The following is a 25,931-nucleotide window of genomic DNA, read 5'->3' on the forward strand; positions in this document are numbered from 1 at the left end:
TAAATGCTGTATTCTGTGTTATTTATAATTCTAATTACTGTGTAATGTTGTTAGTGGAGTTTTTCTCTCTGGGCCTCTGCTGAAAAGGGTTAGGTGCCACTTTGGCTTTTCAGTTAACCAATTCACATAAAAAATATTAAGACACAGCTATACTGATGGCTATAGAAAGTCCTTGAAAAACAAAATATTTTTAGTGTTTATACCTGATGCAGATGTGTGCACACGTGTGTGTGTGTGTGTGTGTGTGTGTATATATATGTATATATATATATATATATATATATATATAGAGAGAGAGAGAGAGATGAGTCTATTGTCATTCATTGATGCCCAGAAACCTTCAGGTATATTATATTGATGTCTGCACATCGAAATTTACTACAATAGATATAGTGAAACTAAACTGATAAAAATAGAACAGTTGTTTTTTTATGATTGCTCAAAAAAAACCTAGCAAAAATCTTCAGTCATAATTTGGCTGAGTATTGGAATGGTTAGAGAAAGGGGCTTTGATTAAGGTAATTTAGGGATGGGTTAGGGGCATTGGCAGGCTTATGTATGGGGTTAGCACATTTGAGTAAGGATGAAGAGAGAGAAAGAATGTCAAATAAAATCATGCATTGCAAACTTGGGTGAATTTGTGGGGTTGCAACAAATCAAAATGTAGTAGGTTCATTTATCTGACTTCTTTTATTCTATTATCTAAACAGACTGCTCACATGACTGACTGCCTAAATCACAACAGTAAACAGCTCCTTATCTATTTTTCCTACCTATATAAAAAGTCACTGAAGTTACAACCCAGGATTGGTGCACAGAGTTGTACCGAGGCTGGAGTAAAGGCAACAACCACTTTGGGTTATAAGGTGTTAGGGGCCGTGATTGGCAGATGCTGATTGGTTAGTAGTGCATTCTCCCAGTTCAGAAATGATGCTGACACTGCTTTTGCAGTCAGGACTGAAGTTGTTCAGTGCTTTGTTGTAGCAAGCCATTTGCTACAAATTTACAAGTGATTTCCAACAGTTTTTTCACTTAGAAAAAAGAAACATTTTCTAAGTGTTGTTTTTTTGTGGCTCTCAGTTCAGACTTGAGGGATGCCTGACTGGGGACTAGCACTGAGTGATAGATGACTAGAAATATCTCCAGGAGATGGAGAGTTAAGCCTGGAGCTGCTGTGCCCAACTGACCTAACTAGCAAGCTGCAGTTAGAAACATTCATATTGTGTCAAATATCACAACTTGGGTTACATTTAACTGTAAAAAGGCTGTACTTTTTCATTCTCTTTTTTTTCAGATTTTTATTTATGATGCATTATACATGCAGATAATCATGAGAAAATGCCTGTCTGACCTACATGAAACATCAAGTTATACTGAGAGAATTTGAAATGGAAAATGCTACTTAAATCATTTTATTCTTCTACTTGAATTCTGCATCATTTGGAAAAAATGCCAAATACTTTTTCATGTGCTCAACCCTGGTGCTGTATGTGTATATATATATATATATATATATATATATATATATATATATATATATATATATAGATGTATATATATATAATATATATATATATATATATATATATATATATATACACTACACACACACACACACACACATATATATATATATATATATATATGGTTTACAATCATATGTCTAATGCCATTATGTGAACTTTGATTACCGAAAGACCGTTTTCAAAGTTACCATAACAGCAATTTGAAATATGTCAAACCAGCTGTTGAGATCAACATTTCGATTGGAGATCACACTACAGTGGGGATCGGGAACTTTGACCTTTTCCTCACTGTAGTGTGATCTTGGAGTTGTAATATGTAATTAGCAGAGGGGGTTGGGGGGGGGGAATGAGAGTAGACAGTCACCGGAAGTCAAGGTATGTTTCAGCAATGTCGACATCAAACAGCTGGTATTTTGAATGTGGATGTGTCATACGTGCAACTGTTCAATGTCGTCATTTTACGACATTTTAGTTACTGAAAGTAATCACTTGTTGAAACACTGTTGACATTTTGATAGTCAACCTATATATATATATATATATATATATATATATATATATATATATATTTTTTTTTTTTTTCATGTTTTTGCTTTAATAAAGACATATGCTTAATACATGTGTAATATCATCCTTACTTTCCTGATTTCCTGATCACAAGGATATGTCTTACCATATGAATCTCTGCAGATTCTATCATTCCAAATGTACCCTTTGTAAACTTTAATCAAATATTTAGCATATACCCCTCTTAATCCTGTGATTTTTAAATCACGCAGTTAATTGGCATGATTCCACTGACTCTAATTTTCTCCATATAAACCTGAAAAAATTTGTTAACTTAATTTCTTTTTTCTAATCTCCTTAAGTGTGGAATATACTTTTCACTTAGGATTGTCTTTATCTAAATACATTTCTAAACATTTTATTCCATTATTTTCTTTAATTTGGGATTATATGCACCATAGCACTTGTTCTTGTATAATTTTTTAACTTTTCAGTCCTTTAGTACTAAATTAATTTCCTTATGTTCTTGCTAGCTTGACCCATCTGGTTGGCACTTGACTGTGAAGTAGTGCTTACTTGTTATCCTAGCTCATCCCTTATATATAATTTAGGAAATTTAGGGATAAAATCACTATGCTTTCCTGATTATCTTACATATTGTCTTGAACTGTCCCCAAAATTTTCTATCATGCCATATTTACACTCTATAAAATGTAATAGGACAGTATATTGCTTTTATGCAATTTATCAGAAGTGAAACTGGAAACCCTCTTCGTCATCAGTTTCAAATAATACTTAAGTACTTTTATCTGTGCTTGATTATCTTAATTCCTTTGAATAGATCAGGAACTGTTTCTGGAAAAAAAATTATGCCTTGTTAGGTGAAATAGTTTCTGCCTACAGTGGTCTTCCCCACAGTTGGACCTTGGAGCATTATCTTCTATGCTTATTATAAACTGTTTATCTTTATTTATTTATTTTTGTATTGATATTTGCTTACCAGGAAAGTCTGACTGTATAATTTTATCCACTTTCAGTGGAGTCTTGGGGAGCAATGCTCCCTGTAGCATTTATGGATAGGTTGTGACATGTCATAAACTTTTAGAAATACTATGACCAGTCAGAAACTTAACCAAACATTCACTGTATTTATTCAGCATTAAATAAGAAATTGCCATGATTAGTATATCATCTGCAAATTGAACAGATACATAAGACTGTTTACCTTGGGAATAACAATACTTATTTCTTCAACTGCAATAAATGCTTTCTCATTATAAATTAGAAAGAACCATGAGGCAACTATACATCCTTGTCTCATCCTATTTTCATGTCATATTTTGCTGATCAGATCTTCCTTTCTTTGTCTTCACTTGCACCCAAGTAGAGCTTACACAATGCTGAGATATTGCTAATAAGTTATAATCACCCTTTTCACTCATTATTTTTTAACAATTTACCCCCATTTATATTACCAAATTTCCATTTGAGATCCACTGATAATACAGAGAGTTTTTCTATGCTCACACAATGAATTTTCTATTTTATGTTGAAGCAACATGCAAGCTTTGGTTGTATGGTTAAAAATATAAGCAACATGTGCTGCTTGTAGAGTTATTTGTGTGAACTATTTCCCAGATCTTGAGACTATTACCATTATGAAGATTTTCAAAGTATTGCCAACTAAAACAATTAAGTTCTAAGTTATATGAGTTTTGATCTTTATAATGACCTTCTTTTATGCATGGAGACCACTATAAACTTTGCCCAAAATTTGTGGAGAGTCTTTATTCTTAAAGAGGTTTTCAAACAATGTGTTGGTTGCAAGGCCAACTTTTGTATGCAATTAATCTCATCTCTTATACCATCCAGACCGTTACCTTTCTGTGGTATTTTTATGCAGACTTCCGTCTCTTCAGTGATAAATTTATTTTCAAACTCATACCAGTTTCACCCATATTCAGTTATCTGCAATGTCTGATCATGAGAAGTTGTTGTTTGTCTTTCGGCTTTTCCCAGTTAGGGGTCACCACAGTGGAATTCTGGTCCTCTAATGATTGGCAGTTGTTTTTTTTATGGTGTCGAGTTGCCAGCCCGACACCCAACCTTCAACGAAGGCATGCCCATTCAACGCATATCTTTCGAACGTCCACTCGACCGCAGGGAGGACATGCAGACTCCACACAGAAGGCACTCCCAACCCAAGCTGAGAATCGAACGGGAGAGCCTCTTGCTGTGAGGCAACAATGCTACCGCTACACCACCGCAGAAGTAAGATAATGATAAGCTTGAGCAGAATAAAATTTTTCCTTATTATAAGTTTTTTATGTTTTACCATCTGTGTTACATTCACATATAGATTTTACATAGGTTCATAGATTCATAGGAGATTACTAGGATAATGGCTGTAGAGCCCTTACAAACCTAGACAATATAACCCAGTTTTACCCAATATAAATCCAGCATGTTTTATTTGAGTGACTGACTAAGTTTAGATCCCTAGACCCGGGTGACCCTTTTGCTGTTTGACTTGCAGATGTGTAGCAGTTCCATCGAGGCTGGATTTGTGAGTGCCTTGTAGGATAGACCTAGGTCACCCCTTAATAGTCTGTAAAGTAAAGGTATAGGAATTTTAGTCTATTCACACAGGACATGTTTACACCCTGTATTTTCTTTGTGATGAACCTCTGAAGTCACTCCAGCCGCTGTAAGTGACAATGCCAAGTACATGCCAAATCGTGCATTGTACTCAGATTATTGGTCTAATGAGGGCAGAGTACAGTGGTACTAATATTTCCTTGACTCTGGATGCCATACCTTTACTTATATGTTATGCCACATAGAACAACATCCTCACCACTGTGGACACAACAGTTAAAATTCAGGCTACAGTCTATATGTGTACCTAGATCTCTCACCTCTGAGTCTTCTCTCAGGAATGTGCTATTGATGTTGCAATTTGCAGGGATATTTGACTTCCCAAAGGATATGGTATTGTATTTTTTCACATGTAGTTTTAGGCCATGGTTTTGGCACCAATCATTTGTCTGATCTAGACCTTCCTGAAGGATATCTACATCACTGGGAGATTCAGTGATTGCCCCCATCTTGCAGTCATCGGCAGACTTTGTCATCCAGAGGCCTTCCACATTAGCCTTGACTTCAGAGAAGTATATTCCAGACAGGAGTGGTCCCAGCACTGAGATCTGTGGCACACCAATAGTAACTGGCCTCTTGCTAGATCTGGATTCACCCACTTTAACCATGGCCAATATGCCAATTGGCTATCCCTCTGGTGATGCAGGGATTTATGCCCAGTTTTGTGAGTTTATTTATAATACCTGAGTGGGGAATTGTGTCAAATGCCTTGGCCAGGTCAAGGTAGTTAGTACATACTGTTTTACCCTCATCCATGGCCTTAGTGATTTTCTCAAAGAAATCCACCAGATTCAGTAGGCATGACTTGCCCTTCACAAAGCCAAATTGGGTCCAATCTAGTGTTTGTAGGTTTCCATTGTCATTATTTATCACGGCCATGAGTATTCCTGTCTTGATTTTACATAAAAGACTAGTGAAATATTGGGTCTGTAATTACCCAAATCAGTAGAAGGCCCACCTTTTTGCAGAAGGATGACTCTTGATGTCTTCCATTCTGTTGGGACAAAGCCAGTCTGGAGGCTGTGGGTAAATAGAAAACCTAATGGGCCTAATAAGTCCTGATTTCAGCTGTTTAAGAGGCAACCTCATATATCATTAGGCCCCATTAAAGCCATGCTTTTAGCTTTAGAGAGCGCAGTGGTAACCTGTTCTTTGGTGATTGGCAATGAAGTGGTGGAGGGTGTTTCATGGGGGAGAACTGGGAGTGATGGAGAGGTGAAGTTTGAGCTGAATTTGTTGACCAGCAGATTTGCTATATCTTTTGGCTGAGTATAGTTGACACCATCTACAACTAATTCCACACATTGTTGGGTGTTGTCCTTTGGATTGTGGACATAACTGAAATACGTTTAGGCTATTATCTCAAAGTCTGTTTTCAGAGACTTGACTAGTTCCCTGATTCACTTTAGACTAATGAGGGACTTTTTGCTTTGTTGTGCACATATCCTCTTACTTCTTGACAGGATTTTTTTCCTTTGTTGTACAACATATTAGTACCAGGGCTCCACCAGGGTAGCTTGTTTTTGCAGTTTGACCTGGATTTATTTCAGTCTGGTACTACTCCTTCTATGCAGTAGTTGATACGGTTGTACAGGGCATAGGTTTGTGTGTTTTCTTTATTTCGGGGTGGGGGTGCAGCACTCTTCCATATTTGTGAGTACTAGGTATCGGATGTTTTGTTCCCCTATTGGGAGTGCAGACTTAGCTGTTCCAGGGCATTTGAATTTACAAAGTCAAGAAATCTTTGGGCCTTCATGTTACTACTCCTGTATGATGTATACCTCCCAATTAATGGAGGGGCAGTTAAATCACCTATGTGTATGGCACTGGGCTGGATGGTTGGTACGTGATTCTTGTAACTTCAGGTATGATGCATCTGTATGCAATTGTCAAACTCTTTGTATATTGTTTGTAGATATTTTAAAAATTTTTGTAATCTTTTTGTACTTTTGTTATGGATATTATCTCCCTGGATCTTCACTGAAAATGGGCTACTTGTCCCAGTCGGACTCTACCCTGTTAGCAAATGTAAAATAAATAAATAAATACAATGTATGGGTTTCCTGATTCATGGTGAGGGACCTGTAGCAAGAATATAGTCATGGATTTTTCCCATGTTTAGGTGGGCATGGAGTAGCTTAAGCATGTCGTGTTGTTTAACGAGCCTTGAGGTGTGCTTATCCTTTATGTAGATAGCTGTACCTCCGTCTTTTGCTCTTTCATGTTCACTGGGTGGTCAGAATGTATGAAAGGCGATATAGCGATACACAGCTGGAGTGTATTCCATGGCTTTGAACCATGTTTCGGTAACCACACAGGCATCAGGATTCTCCTGGGTGAGGAGATCTTCCAAGGAGTTCCCTGTGTATCTTTTTGTTTCCCTCCAAACACTTTGCTGTCATCATTTAGAATAATTGTATTTATCTTTAAAGTTTCTTCGACTTTATCATCAGCTTTTAATTTAGCTGTGTCTTCTTTTTAACCCATTTGTGTCTCTTGTAAACTTTTTTCCCCTCAGCTTTAACATTTGAACCAAACTAAATTCTCTCTGGATTTCCTTTTTTACACTGATACTTTTTACACACGTGGCCATTTTTATTATGTAAGAGTATTACAACCACCCTGATATCACCCTCCCTCATATAATATAACAGTAAAGCCATTCGATTTCCTTCTTGTCTGATTACACTATGACTCTGTTGTTAGAAGTGTTTGAGTGCATACCTTGTAATATTTATAAATATATGTTCTTTCCAACACTGAAAATCCAGGGCTAGTAGAAAGTGATCAGTTTCCTGTCTTACTAATTTTAAACTACATCTGTTACTTAACTCTTTAGTCACTGTGAAATAATTGATTACAGATTCATTGTTTTTATTTAAAAAGTGAGTTGTGGTTCACTGCTATTACACTGCAGCCATATTTATTGTCATATTGTAAGTTTATTTGATGGTCCTTGCCTACTAGATAGCAAAATGCAATGGATAAATCTTCTCACAAGAACATCCCCTTATTGCAATTCATTTTACTTTCCAGAATATTCAGTAGCACTGGTTCTCATTTTTTCCTTCTTTTGGTGCAGTGCATTTACAGAATAACTGTGTAAAATGTGGCTGTATCTTATTTAAATGTTAGAGGGTCTAAACAGAGCAGGTCAAAACTGATATTACACAAAATGGCCTTTAGGCTCACTGCAGTGACCACTTTGCAGATATGAAACCTGAAAGATTTAATATAGCAAAGCTGGTAATCTTTTGAAAATAATTTACATGATATCCTTTTTCAGTTACTTACATACATTATTTTTTATCACTGCATGATGGAAATAAAAAAAAAATGTTTTCAGGCAGATACTGGTAATATCAGTTTGATTTTTGTCTTTCTTCTCTTGAATCTCAGAGCTGATGCAAACAGAAATGCACCATATCCAAACCCTGACTATCATGTCAGAGATCTTCAGGAAAGGAGTGAAAGAACTGCAGTTAGAATCTGGCATTGTAGACCGTCTCTTCCCTTGTCTGGATGGATTACTGGAACTACACAAGCACTTCTTCCACTGTCTGAAAGAAAGACGACAAGAGTCCTGTGAGGAAAATAATGATCGCAATTTCCTTATTGATCGAGTGGGTGACATCCTTGTGCAACAGGTAGAAGAGATGGTGCTGATACATTTTATAACTGACTCCATGACAGTCGTCAGAGCTGCTGTTGTTTAAAGATATTAAAACAACGTGATGTTCATTGATTCTTTAGTTTTGTTTGATAACATCTTTCAGAAAGAAGTAATGTACCAGAAGCTTTGCTGGTGGGATATGTAAGTGAGGTTCAACAATATAGTTAAATAATATTAACAATGACAGTCATTAAAATATCTGTAGTACATTGCAGAGGTGCTAAAATGGTCTTTTCTGCTTTAACATCAGGAATGCATGCAAACTAAAGGAGGGGCCAGTGGGTGAGAATGATAAATTGTCATGTATAAGTTGAAAGTTTGTAAATATTGTAGAACAAAATGTATATATTATAAAGAAATGCTATACAGAGAAATGAAAAGTCAGTCATTCCCCAGGGAAGAAGAAAAAAACTTTCCGCAACTTCATGTAACCTTGATGTTCTAGTTTCTTAAAATAAGAATACAATTCACGTATGAACAGTACTGAAACTATCACTTTATTTTTTAACCACGTAAACCCACTTGTCAAAATTGTATCTCCCTGAGCGACCTAGGAAATCTACCATCATCCTGGTTTCTCTAAAGTAATTCTCTAGCTAAGCAACTTCTATTCTTGTAAAGGAAAAGTATTTTTCAGTACTGCATGCTGGCTTCCGGAACAGTAGTGGTAGAGAATGTTTTATGGGATATACTGACTTGTATTTCATATTGTGTTAGCAAATAAATAAGCAAGTAAACAACAAAAGTGGAGCTTTTAAACAAAACAACACTCACTTAAATTATATAAAAGGGAGACATGATACGTAGAATGTCATAAAAGAAGATTAAGATGGTTGCTGAGCCAGACATGTAAAGGGGTTGAAGAAAAAAGGGCTTACCTGTAGATAGAATGGTCAAGCCTCAGTTTTGATTAAAAAAAAATATATATATATATATATATATATATATATATATATATATATATATATCTATATATATATTATATATATATATATATATATATATACTTTCCAAAGACAATGGTGATCAAGTTGCATGAAAGACAGAAACAGAGACTATAGATTCGAAAGGGACCTGGGTCAAGTGGCGATATAAAAGAGGATATGGAGAGAGGGTCAACTGCTACAACCTAACAGAGAAAGTGAGTCATGTTTTGTTTTGTTGCCAAATACAATGTGTGTTTGTGTGTGTGTGTGTGTGCATGTGCATGCGTGTGCGTGCATGCGTGTGCACGTGCACATCAACATTCAAATTTGTGCATCTACCATTTTGTTACATAACACACAAGCTCTGCTGATGTTTCTGTGTGTGTGTGTGTGTGTGTGTGTTTGTTTAAAGACTGTTAATATTACTGAAATGTTTCATTAGTTCTGGTAAAGTGCTTTTAAAATGTAATAATTCTGCCACCTAAAATATAGAAAAACGGAAGCAGTTGTTTCTGCAAGGAAGTGTTTCATCACCAATTTCTTTTCAGAAATGTTAAGGCAGTATGGTTAATCTCACTGGGATTTATTTTTTTCTTTAACTGTCTGTAGTGTATAAAATAGGGGTATGTCTGAGAAGTAAATTTTATTCAGTCTTTTTAACAACTTTTCTCTCCTTAAGGAATGTAAACAGTAAAATCAAAAGCTCTAATTTTATGAAGAGTTGTATAGACTCATCTGTAATTGCTGACCCAAAGGTAATTAATATTAACATGAAACAAAAGGTAGATATTACATTTCTAAACACTGTAACTGTCTTGAAAAGTTGAAAGCACTTCACAGTGGTATCGGTGATGTTGATAGAACTAACTCTTGAGTAAAGAATTTTATTTTTGGTAGAACGTGCTGTATTATAATTTTATTTTTTCCCTTGAAACTTCTGATTGCCTTCTGTAGTCATATTCAGTCTGATTCTATCATCTTCAAGATCCTGTGATATTTAATTAAAAAATATTGCTTCTGTTATAAAATAACTGGCAGCTTTAAAGTTATGCTATTATCTATTTAATGAAAACAAACAAGCAATGCCAGGAAATTAAAATTAGGATTGCTTGACAGAAAATTTATCATGAAGGATGAAACTCCAATAGCTGTTACTAGAGCTGTTCACCTTATCCGCCTTCAGGCCTAAAGCAGATGCCATATGCTGACCGTCTAAAAGAAACTCCAGCTATACTGTGTGGCATATCGTCTACTCAGAGACCATCTCTGCTTAACATACAAGGCCATGTCAAACCCTGAGCTATTGGACATGCTCCAATTAAATAAATCCTAGTCCCTCATAGCCACACACTCCACGGATCTAAGCCTTGTCATCACAATGAACAAAACATGCTGGTGGGATAGGTTTCTGACCCAGAGACTCCCCAGACTCTGGAATAGACTGCCCATGCATGTCAAGCAGAGTGCCTCCTTGGCCCTCTTCAAAAGGAACCTTGATGATTGGATGGGAGATGGAAAATTCACCCGGGGATCATGTCAGTTGCCCTGCTAGACAGGGGTCCAGGGAAGTAAATATTGTGGGAAGAAATATCCAGGTAATTGTTATGTATAGGCTTGTATAGGCCCTAGGGCCGATAGCCTGGTACCAACCTATGAACCTATAAATTGCACTGTCTAAGTAAAAGAAACAAGAACATGGAAGCATGGCCAGCCTTAGGCATAGGCGAACTAGGCGACCGCCTAGGGCGCCGTGCAGGCCGGCCTCAAAAGGGCACAATTCACGGATCATTGGAGTTAATAAAAAAAAAAAAAAAGAAACGTTGTTGTCTGTTCGGCTTTTCCAGGTTAGGGCTCCTCACAACAGAACTCCGCTCTGTAAATTGCACCCTTCTGACAGAAGGGCGCAATTTACAGAGCGGAGTATTGTTGTGAGGATAACTAACTGGAAAAAGCATAACAGACAACAACGTTTTATTCTGATCCGCTGCCCTAAAGACTACAATTGTGGTCTCCCCAGCATTCTGATGCTGGGTAGGGCGCAATTGTAGTCTTTAGGGCAGCGGACTGTGAAAAAAAAAAAAAAAAAGAAACGTTGTTGTCTGTTCGGCTTTTCTAGGTTAGGGCTCCTCACAACAGAACTCCGCTCTGTAAATTGCACCCTTCTGACAGAAGGGCGCAATTTACAGAGCGGAGTACTGTTGTGAGGATTACTAACTGGAAAAAGCATAACAGACAACAACGTTTCTTTTTTTTTTTTTTTTTATTTCACAGTCCGCTGCCCTAAAGACTACAATTGCGGTCTCCCCAACATTCTGATGCTGGGGAGGGCGCAATTGTAGTCTTTAGGGCAGCGGACTGTGAAATAAAAAAAAAAAAAAAAAAATGTTGTTGTCTGTTTGGCTTTTCCAGGTTAGGGGTCCTCACAGAACTCCAATCTGATAACTGAACCTCTGATTCAAAAACAGGCAAACAGTTCTTTCCTGGCTAAAGTGATCTTGCACAGATACTGGAGGGGTTGTGAGAGCTTTACGGTACCGTCTGTATTTGTGAAGTGAGAACTATACCCTGATTCTTGTTATTAAGTCAAATACATTCGCTGGGGCAGGGGACTGCACCAAGGATGTGTATTATCGCTCATTATGTTTGGTATTGTTTTGGACAGAATATGAAAGCATAGGCAAAGTCTGAGACTACCCAGTCTGTGTTCAAAGGGTACAGCTTTGTTGCTTTTCAATGATGTTATTTTCTTGGCCCCAAGTGACATTTCTTTGGCATGCAATGGGTGATTTATGGCTAACTGTGGCATATTTGGTATGAAAATTAGCACCTTCAAATCAGAGGTCATGGTTCTGGATGGTTCTCTGCAAGTGAGGAAGGAATAGCTACAACTAGCAGATGAGTTTAAGTATCCAGGAATCTAGTTCATTAATGAGGGTCATGGTGATAAGGAAGGTTGAGCAGTGGATGGTTACAGTGGTACCAGTACAGCCGACATTATACCAGACCATGATGGTGAAGTCAGAGCTGAGTCACAGGACAAATCTTTCAATTTACTGGTCAGTCTATGTACCCAACCCTCATTTATGGTCATGCGTTTTGGAAGTGATGAAAAGGATGACTGTTGGTACATGTCACAGAAATCTGGGTAGTTGGGCTTGCTGTCAGTCATTCAGTGTGGAACTTAGCAAAGTGGGAGGATCTCAGAGTACAACCACTGGGTTGACAGGAGAGTTGAGATGATCTGGACACCCTAGGGTACTTTCCATAGGAGGTATACCAATTATGGGCCACTGGCAGAACACCTTGTGGCAGATGCACAGTATGCTGGATTGATTATATTTCTCAACTTGCTTCAGAATATCTTGGAATCCTACAAAGTGAGATGAAACTGACTGGTGTGCCCTGCTTAACTTGCTACCACTGTGGCTTCCATCAGGACAAGTATCTTGGGAAATGGATAGACAGTTGAATTGATGACACTCAGTCTTGCTAACTAAAGCACTGTCACTATACAATTCCTTCCAGGAAGTTATTTATACAGCCTCATTTTCTGGTAAGAATTTGTTATAACTAGCACTGCATTATACATGCAAACACCAAAAAGTTTGGTTGAAAATTATGAAAACTGCTAAATGGTTAAAACTGCTAAAATGGCTGGGTTGTGTAATCACAGGTTTTACAAAAGGGCCAGAACCTTAGCAGCAACATTGGTACTGTAATATTCTGTACCACTTGCTTCCCTCATGGCTCTCAATTCTTTATTTTAAAAATTGATGAAAGCTGATAGCATAACGACTTAACCATTGCAAACCATTTTAAATATTTCCCTAATTCTCTTGGAAAGTTGAACACCATTCTTTCCATTACTGTGCCTGTTCTGAGCAAGAAGTATGACCCTTTAATATATGGCACTGGTCATTGGCTGTAATCCTTAGTGATTTACCAGTAAATCAAACATTTTGCCAGGAGATGGGCAAAATCAATATCTTGCTACAAAGTTAGAGACAGCTGGAAAGTGTGCTTATTGCTAAAGTCTGTTCCTTCAAATCACAATTTTTACTAGGTTCATAGGTTGATACTAGTCTATCTGGCCTAGGGCATTTATAAGCCTAGCCAGAGTGTATTTGGCTTACTATGCAAAATAAGGGACAGTTGAAAGGCTTATTTATTGTAGAAGTTTGTTCTTTCCCTGACAATGCTATACTTTACTTCCACTCAGTTACATGTTGCTGGACTGATCAGTACATATATTAAGAAAGTTACTGCTCAGCATAAATGTATTTTTCTGTTGTATAGCTTGATGCTTAGAATTATTATTGCAGCTTGTTTCTATTCTCTTGCCTAGTACTGTAAATGTCATTGTAATGGGTAATAAATATATCTCTCCAGTACATTTTTTAATCTGCTGGTGGAGATAAAGAAATACAAGGCAACTGGGTCTTTAAAAGGTTTACAAGTGTGTTCCAGAATTTATTGTTTTTTTCCAAGATTTGTAGGTGTATGGTAGGCTAATGACCACTAGAGCCCTTAAAAGCCCAGCCATTCAACTCAAATGTGACCTATAAATTTGATTTATATTTAGGTTCATAGGTTCATAGATAGGTAGTAGGCTATCTGCCCGAGGGCATTTATAAGCCTAGCCAGAGTGTGTCGGCTTTCGCCGCCCCATTGATTAATTAACTGATCCACTGTCAAGCAGAGCCAATGAAGTGATCCCAGGGGTGTATTTTCTGTTACCCATCCACTTGTCAAGGTTTCTCTTGAAGAGTGTTAGTGAAGGGCTCTGCCTGATGTAATTTGGAATTTTGTTACAAAGCATGGCGAGTTTCTGTGACAGGAATCTATCCCTCCAGCATGTTCTATTTATTGTGGTGAGGTTTAGCTCACTAGAGCGCGTGGCTGACAGTGACTTGGATTTCTTTTAGCTCACTAGAGCGCGTGGCTGACAGTGACTTGGATTTCTTTAGGTGGAGTATGTCCATCAATTCTGAGTTGGACATGGCTTTGTAAGTCAGGCAGAGATCACCTCTGAGTAAGTGACCCATCTGTGGGTGTGGCTCAAATAAGGGTGTTCCTTGAGTTCGGTGTGGGTGGGGCTTAAGGGGCACCAGAGCAGTACTTCGCCTAGGGCGCCGTTTTAGCTAAGGCCGGCCCTGCATGGAAGCTGTCTACAGAACACTATAGCATGGAAGTGTTCTGACAAACAATCTAGTGCTAGTTCTGCCTAAAAGAATCTGAAATCCACACAATCACTTGGAAAGAAAGACTAAAGAGAGGGCTGTGCAGTTGATGCATAACTAAAGGACAGATTGAGTGGATATAGATAAGAGACAGACTTGAATGCTGCTTCATTTTATATCCAAACTACAATTAACAACCTTGCATGCATGTACTGAAGTTACAGAAAAAGATGCAGCATTTTAAAATGATTTTAGGAAGTAACATTTGGCACTGTGAGTAAAAAAAGGGAGGACATACATTGTCCTGCAACACAGCTATTCTGTGATAACAAATGTTTTTTGTGTTGTACTCAGTTTGGTGGGCAGGGATGCATAAAATAGCATGAACAATCTTTAGGCAAGCACTATGCAATAGAAACTTGATTTTTGCAAATGTTTAGTCTTGAAAATAGGCAAAAGCTTGGGCCACATGGAATAACGCGAGTGCAAAGTACTCATTTAGATGAAGATTGTTGCTGATGAGGCTATGTCTTCAAAAAATAAAATAAAATAAAAAACAGAAACTGAACTGTACACTAATAAATAGTAAACTGAGCCCAGCAATTCTAATAGTGCTTCATTTGGGTCAGGATTACCATAAATCTGCACAAATTTCCTACTCCCTTCTCCAAACATAATGTGACTGAAATATTTGTACAGCTTGCGGTTTTAAAGTTTTATTAAAGGAAGTGATTTTAACTACATATTCGCTTTGGTGGAAGCTACCTTTTTGTTCTGTTTGCACCTGGTTCTTAAGTAAGGCTTCCTTTAGAGGTGTCTCTTTTTCTTTTTTCTGAATTTCTCCAAACATAATCAGTTTCTGAAAAGTAGCTACATATTGCTTACAATTGTGTATTCTTACTATGCTGTTGGTTAGTTTGTATGGTAAAATCTTTCATTTGTGCAGACACCCCTGTACAGAGCATTATTGTCATCCAATGCATACCTCTTAGCTTGAAGGTAAAGCTTATAAATATCTGTATCTATATATAATATATATGTGTGTGTGTGTGTGTGTGTGTGTATCTCTCTCACCTATATATACATATATATCATTTTAGAACACCTTGAGTATAAATCATGAGAATGTCACTTAATGTACTTAATGTGTATACTCAATATACATACATTTTGCTGCCTGGACCTGTACCATTTCACTTTGCACTTTATGACAATAATAAAAACAAGGTATTGCATTTTAAAGTAATTCTGAAAAGTACAATTGGGCATTGCATTGTTTAATATACAAAAAAGATGGAATAGAATCTGTTGGCAAAATATGATTTTCTGATATCAAGGTCTGTTCTTTGATACCCTCAGGGGTACATAAAGCCGAAAAAAGTGGTTGTAAGAAAGATTTTCTTTTTTAGATCAAAGTTGTAGTATTACAAACTGTTGGATTATCTCAGCAAATAACCTGGACATCCAGCAGGGGTACCATAGCCAAAACTTTCCACTGAGCTGTACACCTGACATATGACCTAAAATCCATGGTTGTAAGGGTATATAAGTGGATATACGAGCTTAAAACCTTAGACTGTCTTGCCGCAGTCTGAACGCAGGTCTCACTTCTGTCAGTTTGTTGTATGAGCGGTGGTTCTTGGTACTGTTGGCTTTCAATTTTTCTCAACTGTATTGCTGTTTTGGGAGAAGGCAATTGTGATAGGTTAATTACCTACAACGATCTCCACAGTGCTTTTTCTTTCTAGGTGCAGAGCAGGACTACAAAATTGTATGATCTGTTAGTCCTTTATTTCAAAGACCTAAAGAATGTGAATTTCACCTCTTAATTCTTACTTGGAAACTCACACCTTAAATGCCTCACCCAAGCAAAGATGTCAGACCTCTCCAGCCCTGACATCCCACCCATATAAAAAGAAAATATCTACATGACCTAGACCTTATATCATGACTGTCCATTTGGTCTTGGTATCCATGGTATGCCTGACGCCTTCTCAGATTCCCATTACTATGACCTTCAGGGAGGCCAGTATGGCATCTGAGGTTCACATATCCAAAAATGGGTGAAGCTACCAATAATGGTGAGAAGGGGGAATCCCGTTTAATAATTTCTAAAGGACCCAAAGGCATATCCTCATTCGAGCGGAAATTCCAAGATCAGTTATCGAATTTCGTCAAAGGTGATAGCCTCCACATTTAGTCAAAGGAGATTTTGCTCCTAGAAAAAAGAAACAAAAAACTAAAACAGTTCCTTCCTCCCAGATATCCAAAAAAAGAAATGGATTGATTTTTTACAGGCCCTATTTCAGACCAGAATGGCCTGAAGGCCGGCATTTTTGCAGGGCTTACTGCTTCTAATGTTTCTCCTTCTACTCCAGAAAAAAAGATAATTAGACGCTTCTTGGAAAAATGAGGAGGATGAATCAGGCTTAGTTGCACATTTTTTTACCTGTTTATCCCAAATTCATTAACAAAGTCAACTGGCCTTGGATGAGGAAGATTTCCTTTCTCCAGACTCCCTTGTTGAAGAATCTTCATTTGGAGAAAGTATTTGTTAATATGATGAAGCATTTTGAATGGGAATCAAAACAGATTTCTGAATTTCAACAGAGATACACGAAATTTCTGTACAAAAGCCTTGAGTCAAACCCTCTGTGTTTTCAGTGTCTACAGACAAGTCCTCTATGATACTACCTGCTGCCAGTGCTCTTCCTTCAGATAAAGACAGAAGGACAATAAGCAGAGTGAGGGAAACAGTTCATATGTCCTACATTCTGGTCTTTAGAGCTCTGAACTATCAGACTAAAATGACTAAGTACTTATTATCCATCCTCAGCAATATAAATAAAACTTTTCCCTCCCATGAGCAACCTACCAGTAAATAGTAAGCTTTATCTTTGGTGCCTAATGCTTCCCAAGTAGCTAGGCACAGCATTAAATGTAGGTATGATGCAGTGGAAGCCTCCTGTAGGGCAGATGTTACAGGTTTTGTAATCAAGAGGAATGATTGGTTATGTTCTCCGTCCTTCCAGAAGATATCTGTGCCAAACTCACTGACTCTGTTCTAAACAAAGACCTTCTGTTTGGTCCAGATACTGACAATCTTTTCCAACAATTACTGGAACAAGCTAAAATTATGAAGGACTGCAGATAGATCTTTTTTACTTGTATGCCAAAGGAATCACCCTACAAAACCATCTTCATTCACTCACAGAGAACCTAGGCCTTTTCATAAAGACAGAAAATGGCTAGGAAAAGATTCCAGGATGAAACAAACTGGGACAGGGAGTCTAGATCTGGGAGGCCTCCTTACCCAGACAAGTCCACCTGACTACCAAATGGCTCACATCATCCCTAAAGAAAACTGACTACTCATCACTTCTGACAAATGGGTACTATCAGTCATCAAAAAGGGATATAGAATGACCTAGACAGAAGTTCCTTCATTCATTTACATTGTTGTGCCTCCATAAAATCAGATACAGTTGGTCTATCCCATCATTCAAATCTTATTAGAGCAAGGCATGGTATAACTGGTGCTTCTGCAATATGTGGGAAAAGAGTTCTATTCCAGACTATTCTTCATTCAAAGAAAAGGAGGAGACTTGGAGATCAGTTATGGATCTCTCAAAACTCAACAGCATTCTACTTGTTCCATCTTTCAAGATGTTGTCCCTGCAAACTCTGCATCAAGTCTTCCTGGTGTCTTTGAACCTAAAGGATGTCTATCTCCAGATTCCTATTTACCCATCTTATAGAAATTTCTTAGGTTTTCTACTGTCTCATTACACTTTCAGTTTTCTGCTTTGCCATTTAGACTTTCTACAGCCCCTAGATTCTTTACAAAGTGCCTTATCCTGGTAATAGCTTACTGCAGGACTCAGGGAATGCAGATATTCCCTTATTTAGATGACCTGTTAATACAGCCACCTTTCTCAGGTACTCTTGATTCATCTCACTTTTATCATGACTTTACTTCAGGTCCTGGGTTTGAAAATCTGAAAAAGTTTGCAATGATACCAACGCAAAACCTAGTTTTCTTGGGATACAGACCAGACACCAAACTCATGCAGCCATTCCTACCACCAGACAAAGTGCAGAGCCTAATCATTTACTTCCTTTCTCTTCTTCCCCTTCATCCTGTACTGCAGGGGAGATCATTAAAGCACTGGGATTCAGGACAACAACCACCCCCATGGTCCCCTTTGCCAGACTCCATATAAGGAGAATCCAGTAGTACCTGAAAACCACCTGGTCTCAACATTTCCATCTCCTGGACACACAGGTTCCTCTCCTGACTTCATAATACTGTGGTGGGCATCACAGATAAAGTTAAACCTGAGTTTCCTTTCAAATTGCAGTTACCACAACACGAGCTGTACACAGATGCATCAGATGAAGCATAGCGAGTATTTACGGGCAACTAAAAAAGTTCAGGGGCAGTGGGCTACAAATTTAAGATCAGAACACATTAGTCTCAAGGAGATGAGAGCACTAATCCAGGCCCTGCAGATTTTCTCCCAATCCTGGAAACTGAGTCCATTAAAAATGTTCACATAAAACACAATGGTCATATGGTACATAAACAAGCAGGGGGGAACCAGAACTTACCAACTGTGCTGACTGGCAGTCTTGGTATGGGAGCAGGCTGCAAAAGCAAACCTGTCCCTCCAAAGAGTTTACAGCCCCTCACTTAAACCATGTCCTGGAATACCTACTAAGCAGATCAAGGGAAGATCCGCATGAATGGATGCTAAACAGGGAGATCTTCCCAGTTATATTCTACAAATAGGGGATGCTTCAGATAAATCTGTTAGCCTCCATCCACAACAAACAACTTCCACTGTTGTGCAGCAGGACTTACTGCCCCTCCAGCTGGGAACACACAGTGTCCTCCCTTGGAGATGGAGGCTCTTGTATGCCTTGCTTCTACTTCCTCTTCTTCCCAAGGTATTATTGAAGATCCGAAGAGAAAACCAAAAGATTTGACTAGTGACTTCCTACTGGACAAGGCAGCATTGGTTCTCTCTTCTCTTCCACCTAGTCATGGGCCATTATCAGAAGCTTCACTCCACAGTGGACTTGCTCACACAGCAAGAAGGACTAATTACTTCATCTCAACCTGTCATCCCTCACCTTCACATTATAGATGACAAGATTCTGATCCCTTTTAGACAATAATTTTCTGAGAACATGCTTAACATTTTCCTGGAGGCAAAAAAACGTCCTACAAGATAAACTTGCATAGCAAAATGGAAAAGATTGATTTTATGCTGTCAGCCTAAATATCAAGTTCTACTTCAGGCTAATGCCCAAGTGGTCCTTTCTTATTTACATGAACTCTTACAGTCTGGCCTAGCATACTCATTAATTAAGGCACACATTTCAGTCATATCTGTGTGTGTCTACTTCTTGACCTGCCACTGCTGGCCAGACTAGAGACTGAACAGTTCTTAAAAGGGTATACCGTAACTGAAACTTCCTAGGAAAGGTCTTCCTTCTGCTTGGGAACTCAGTTTTTTGCTGGAAAAACTCAATCTCCCTCCTTTCGAACCAGCACTATCTGCTTTTCTCAGATTTTGCACATAGAAAATTACTCTTATGGTAGCTTTCACCTCTGCCAGATGAGTCTGCAAACTACAAGCCCTTATGGCAACCAGTCCTTTCATTACTTTTCGTAAAGACAGTGTGTCTCTAAGTGACAATACTGCCTTCATACCTAAAATACTAAATGAATTGTTCCTCAGTTGGACCAGAAATCTGCCTGCTTTCTTCCCTAAAGCCACAAAATAAAGGAGAAGAAATTCTGCATTCCCTAGATGTGCATAAACAGCTCATATTCTACCTGAATAATAACAAGGATATTCGCAAATCTCATCAATCTTTTACCTCTTTCCAATATTTCAAGTTAGGAAACCCATTTTCAAAGCAAACTGTTGCTAACTGGATTTCTAAATCCATTTGCTTTTGCTACAGTCTCATAGCAAAGGCCCATGCTATGAGAACAGTGACCTCATCTGGGGCCTTTAACAGGGGATTGACTCGAGAACAATTTTAGAAGCAGCTACTTGGTCTTCCGTGCATACTTCACCAAACAATATAGAGTAGAAGCCTTTTCTAAATCCAGAGCTACCTTTGCCAGGTCATTCCTTTCTGGATTACTAGATAATAGTAGTGTAGAAAGGGCAGGACAAAAGGGGCACTTGCCCCAGGCACTGTCTTATAGAGGATGCAATTTTAGCTAAATAAATAGTAAACAAAATATTTTTTACAAATATCATTTTATTCCTTTACCTCATTGACACCATTAATGCATCTTGCATTGTTTGTCGAATGGCATTTACTGCACCATTGCAGCGAGTCTCATAACACACTTGCAGCACTACTGGGGGCCGTATACGTCAGTAATAGATTTTTGCCCTTTCTCAAGCACTTCCAACACACAGTACTGTGAGTATGCATCTTTACCTGCATACATTAAAAGCTCTATGTTCTAAATGAAAATTTTAAAGAATAAAAGAGAATTTTTTTTACTCTCACACATGCAACCTAGTTGTACATGGGCACTCCACATTCTTTGTTGTACTCAACACCAAACAAACCATCAGTTCTACATAAGTAGCTCATAATTTAATCAGAGTTTGCTTAATTTTAAGAAATACAAAAATAAAACAAAGAAAAAACTCACATACAATACATATACTTAAGAAAATGATTGGTTGTAATGGGGGTTATGGCAGGCATCTGGTGCACAAACCAATGTGATTATTTGATGTCTTTTATTATCCCAGACAGAGCTTCCTGATCTGTGTCATTTGTTGTGTGCTCCCACATTTATGTGTTTAAAAGTTGTGCTGACTCTGCCCTTTTTGTCTGATGTTCTTCATGTTTCACTGTTGCAGTAATTACATTTGGGTAATCTGTCTGTTATCCTGAATCCTGCGAGGTATAGGAGTAGCTAAGCCATTCTGTGTAAAAAGTGGGAAAACTTAAGAGTGAATCATTTCTAAATTCAGTGAGTTGGTTTTGTCCATATTTCATTTACTGTGATGTGCAGAGTTTGTCCTTTGTAATGCACTTTTCTCTTGTAACTTTGCTATTTCTCTCAAATGTTTGATTCTTATAAAGGTAAATAAGTGCTGCTTAGACCTGCAAGTAAATTGTCAGCTGTCCGCAATTGGTGCTGAGGAGAAAGTAAAACCATAGGAGACCTAACTTGCAGGCTGTATTAAAACTTACTGGCTTGGGTGAATCTTCATCAGTAAATGTTTAAGGTCCTCTGTTCCAGCCACGCTAGTACTTGGATTCTGTTGCTTTATATGAAGCCATAAAAACCTAATCTCAGTAGCAAGATACACATACTCAGTCCTTTGAAGGCAGAAGATCTTTATTAGGCAGATGAGATTTGTGTAGATGACTGAATAAGTAGGGTTAGAACAAGCAAATTTATTACAGATTTCATGGGTGGAGCTTTAGGGGTGACTCACCCATTACATCATTGTGGCTGTAAGAGAGTGGAAAACTCATTATTCTAGTCCTACCCTTCTCGATGTGATGGGTGTAGTTCAATTACGTGTGGGTGGGTGTGAGGACTATTACATTTTTTAGAAAACCAATCATTCATTTATAATTGTACACAATAAAATACTTTTTATTTGCCCAAACTTTTCATTTTGGAGTTTGATGAGGCTGATCTAAGATTTAACTGTTAGAGATCATCTATTTTTAAGTGTCAGTATAACTTTTATGTTGTTGAAATTTTAAATGGTGGGGAGCAAAAGATTAATTATATTAAAAAAAACCTGTTCCTAACAGCGTTATTTTTATACATGTGTTTTCAATTTTAACATGTCTTTTGTGGTTACATAAGTCTAAGAGAAGAGGAAAAAATGATTATTGGGAGTATAAGTCAACTAAATTCTGCTGCACTTTCAAGAGTCCTTCCTCAGATCTGAAGGTTTTGTTTAAAAAATTAGAGGTATAACTGCAGGCTGGCTTGTCTTGAGCTAAACTTATAGGGATATTAAGGTGCCCCAGTAGCATTTCACCTAGCTCTCAAAGCGAGTGTTGTTTCACTTGAATAATCTGAATTTCTTGTTAAAAAAACAAACTGTATGAAATCTAGTAGAGGGTCATGGGGGACCGTTGAATGTTTCACTTGATGTATAAGCTTATTTTGTATGTGCATAGGTACTCAATCTATTTTTCTGGTTATGCTGTGTTATTTTTTATTTATTAAAAAGTAATGTTGAGGAAAAGTTAGCATTAGTGTATGGAACACCAGAATCGTGCTGGTCATGTGGTCTAATGGGGAAGGGCTGAGCCTGATTCCCTGTTTTTTTGTTTTATAAAATGCTATTTTTACTATGGAATGGTTATGTTCCAGATTAGAGTTGTAACTATACAAAAGAAGGATCCCTGTAGTCAAGGTCTTTAAGGGGTGGGGAGCTGTGGAGAGATTATATTAGTTTGTACATGTAGTGCTGTAAAATTGCTGGTCACATGGTACTGTGGGATCTGTCGCTGGTTTAAGTGTTGAAGAACATCTGTTTAGTATGAGCTCAATTTAAAATTTATACTTAAAAAAAATGGGTGTAATCCCTGTGGTTATCGTGTTTACTTGAGTTATGGAATGTGAAATGCAGGACATTTCAAGAGGGAGTATATGTACAATCACAAATCCAGGTGTAGCTGCTGAGTTTCAGGTGGCCATCAGAGGGTGCATGGCCTTAAGTTGTTTAGTTTAGTTTCTAACTGTAGTTGATTACTATACCCTCTGTGGACTGGGCTACTTTTAAGGAAAGAGTTATAAAATAAGGGTGTTAAAAAAAATAAGGGCAGGAGATCTGAGGGGCAGATGAATAGTACACATGGTTTTAAACAGTAGCTGTGTAGAGTGGGGGTCTCAGAACATTTAGGTCGTTATTTAAATGTAGTTACCTTTAGTATGGAAGAATACTATTTTGCCATTTGATGCTGAATGGGAAAGCTGAATAATTAATTTAGTCCTGCGATGTTTAGGAAGGGGTATTTTCAGGGATGGTCCTTGAGTATGCCATTTGCAGCTGGGTCCATGTGTAGGAGGGACGTACCTTCATTTATGGCCCTTGACTGGTAAAAGAGAAAAGGTCTCATGATAAGCCCCTGTGTTTTACTGGTAGAAGATCAAGCAATTTTGAACTACTGTATATTTTATATGTTAATTTTAAAGAAGAGAATAGATATAATAAGAGTATCAGAAGGGTGAGGCATATGGATTCGGAAGGAAGTTGTCTGTGGTCAAAAGGGAGAATACTTAAACTGAGAGAGATCTATTAAAGAATGGTTGTGTAGTGTGTAAACACGTATAGATGCATATTCCAAGGTTGTAGTATATGTGGCTAAACAGGCTAATTGTTTTTAGGGTGGATGAATTCATTTGAACTAAACTGAAATTAAACACAGTGGTTGGCATAAGTAAGTCTAAAAATAAAAAAAACAAAATAAGTGATTTGTCATAATCCTGTTTACATGCTGGGAGAGTATTGGGGTCACACTAGGAAAGGTGCCATTATTTGCTATTGGAACCTCTATGAGATGTATGTCATAGGACTGGAGAATAAAAATAAACATCATATGAAACACTTGAATATATAAAATCAGCAACTAACCCTAATAAAAATAACAAAATCATGGAGGTAATCTCTAGTTGGAAGCAGGAGAGTAATAAAAATAAACGCAGTGCCATAAATTCTCCTGTTCGGTGAATTCCCAGGTTTCAAATCTGTAACTGCCAGCTTCATTTCACCAGATTTTCAAGTAACTACAGACATTTTCAGACCATCTACAGTGATAAATCTGGCCATCTGAGTCCATGTAAAATTGGTAAGAAATCTTTCTGGGTTTACATGCAGTATGGATGCTGTTAAACAGGCTAATAAAAAGTGTAGACAGAATTTTACTCTCAGTGTGTCAGAGAGACCAGATAAAATTTGGGAGAGATTATAGAATTGTTATGGGCAACATATTAGTAAATGTAGAACCTTATTAGGGCAAGTTGACGTACATGCACTGAGTAAGTAGGAAATAACATTTGACTAGTATCTCCAGCAAAAATAGATGTGGTGTGACATTACATGTTTATTGTGCAAGTCATATGAAACAGATTTCTGTGTGCAGTGTCATAAAAGTAACGGTAAATAACCAGATAAGGATCATACACTTGCATTATTTGCAGATGCTAAAAGGTTATGTCCTGTCACCACATGTGAAATGTTAATTTCAGAGTTACAACAGCATTCAAATCAGTTATTAACAGAATCTCTTGCACATCTTGTTACACCCTTTAGACAAAAGTGACATAAAGCCACCGCACAGCACAAAACATATAAGGACAGGGATGAGGTTCGTGGTGAATTGACAGAAACATTTAATAAACTTTTAAAAGACAGATTAAATGAGTTCAGAAACATTAGACAGCATACACAAACACTTTTTCAGAAGTGCATAAGAACTTGAAAGTCAGCAAAACAGGTTACTGAGAAATATCAGACAGCCCACGCAGAATTACAAGACAAAAAGAATCTGGTTAGTAAAGAATTAAAGAAAGAAATTCCACCTTAAACAGCAGTTAGCTGAACTGACAAAAAATAATTTACAGCACATTATTCTGCATTTAGAAAATGGTTAGCATACACAGCAGGATGTAATGTATAAATACAAAACTTTCATCCAGTTAAATCAAAATGCTTATAAGTTATACAGATAGGACAGTTCTAATGCACAGAAATCAAATGAGAGCAGTTAAAAGCAGTAAAGACATGAAGTCACAAGAGCGACATGCATGTATTTTCTTTTCACCTAAAGTGCATCTGTTTAAAATGCACAAGAGCAAAAGGCAGACAACAGCAAATGTAAATATATCTGTTTTAAGCATGTGTTAGTTAAACCAATATCTCTTTTATTTTTTACAATTTTTTGTAATTGTATAATAGCACCAGAAAGTAGCAGAGACTCCAGCAGAAACAGTATTTAAAAACAATGTTACTATTATAAAGTTGTACTGAGTACTTGAAACTACAAACAAAACTCAAGGTAATTTCTTTTGTCCAGAGGTATAAAAATGCAGAGGGGCTTGATACAGTGGGGTTAGGAAATTAACATCGATCTTGGAGTTGGTATATTTAATTTACAGGGAGTGGGGGGGTGCAGGGGGGCATACCCCCCTGCTGAAATGTAGTAAAAAGTGTATTTGGTAGTTTGGTGTCGTTATATGTGGAGGGGATATTATTTTCTTGTGATTTGTACTGTTCGATGTTATGACATTCGATGTTATGTGTTTTAGATGTTTTGGGTTTTAGATGTTCTGGTCTCAATGTTATGAAATTAGATGTTATGGGTTTTAGATGTTTCAAAGTAGACCCATATATATATATATATATATATATATATATATATATATATATATATATAAAATACATGC

At 37.4% G+C, this 25,931-nt stretch overlaps 1 protein-coding gene across 4 annotated transcripts in view; it reads left to right on the forward strand.

Annotated features, from left to right (window-relative positions):
* Positions 1-25,931, forward strand: part of ARHGEF28 (Rho guanine nucleotide exchange factor 28) — a 3,217,901-nt gene that overhangs the window by 2,653,335 nt on the left and 538,635 nt on the right. For all 4 annotated transcript variants that reach the window (XM_044063941.1, XM_044063943.1, XM_044063942.1 and 1 more), the window contains one exon: positions 8,091-8,338. In XM_044063941.1, the coding sequence (XP_043919876.1) occupies positions 8,091-8,338 (248 nt within the window). The remainder of the gene's footprint in view (positions 1-8,090; positions 8,339-25,931) is intronic.

The sequence above is a fragment of the Protopterus annectens genome, chromosome 2.part2, assembly GCF_019279795.1.
Source record: "Protopterus annectens isolate FY-2018-M chromosome 2.part2, PAN1.0, whole genome shotgun sequence".
Lineage (NCBI taxonomy): Eukaryota > Metazoa > Chordata > Ceratodontiformes > Protopteridae > Protopterus > Protopterus annectens.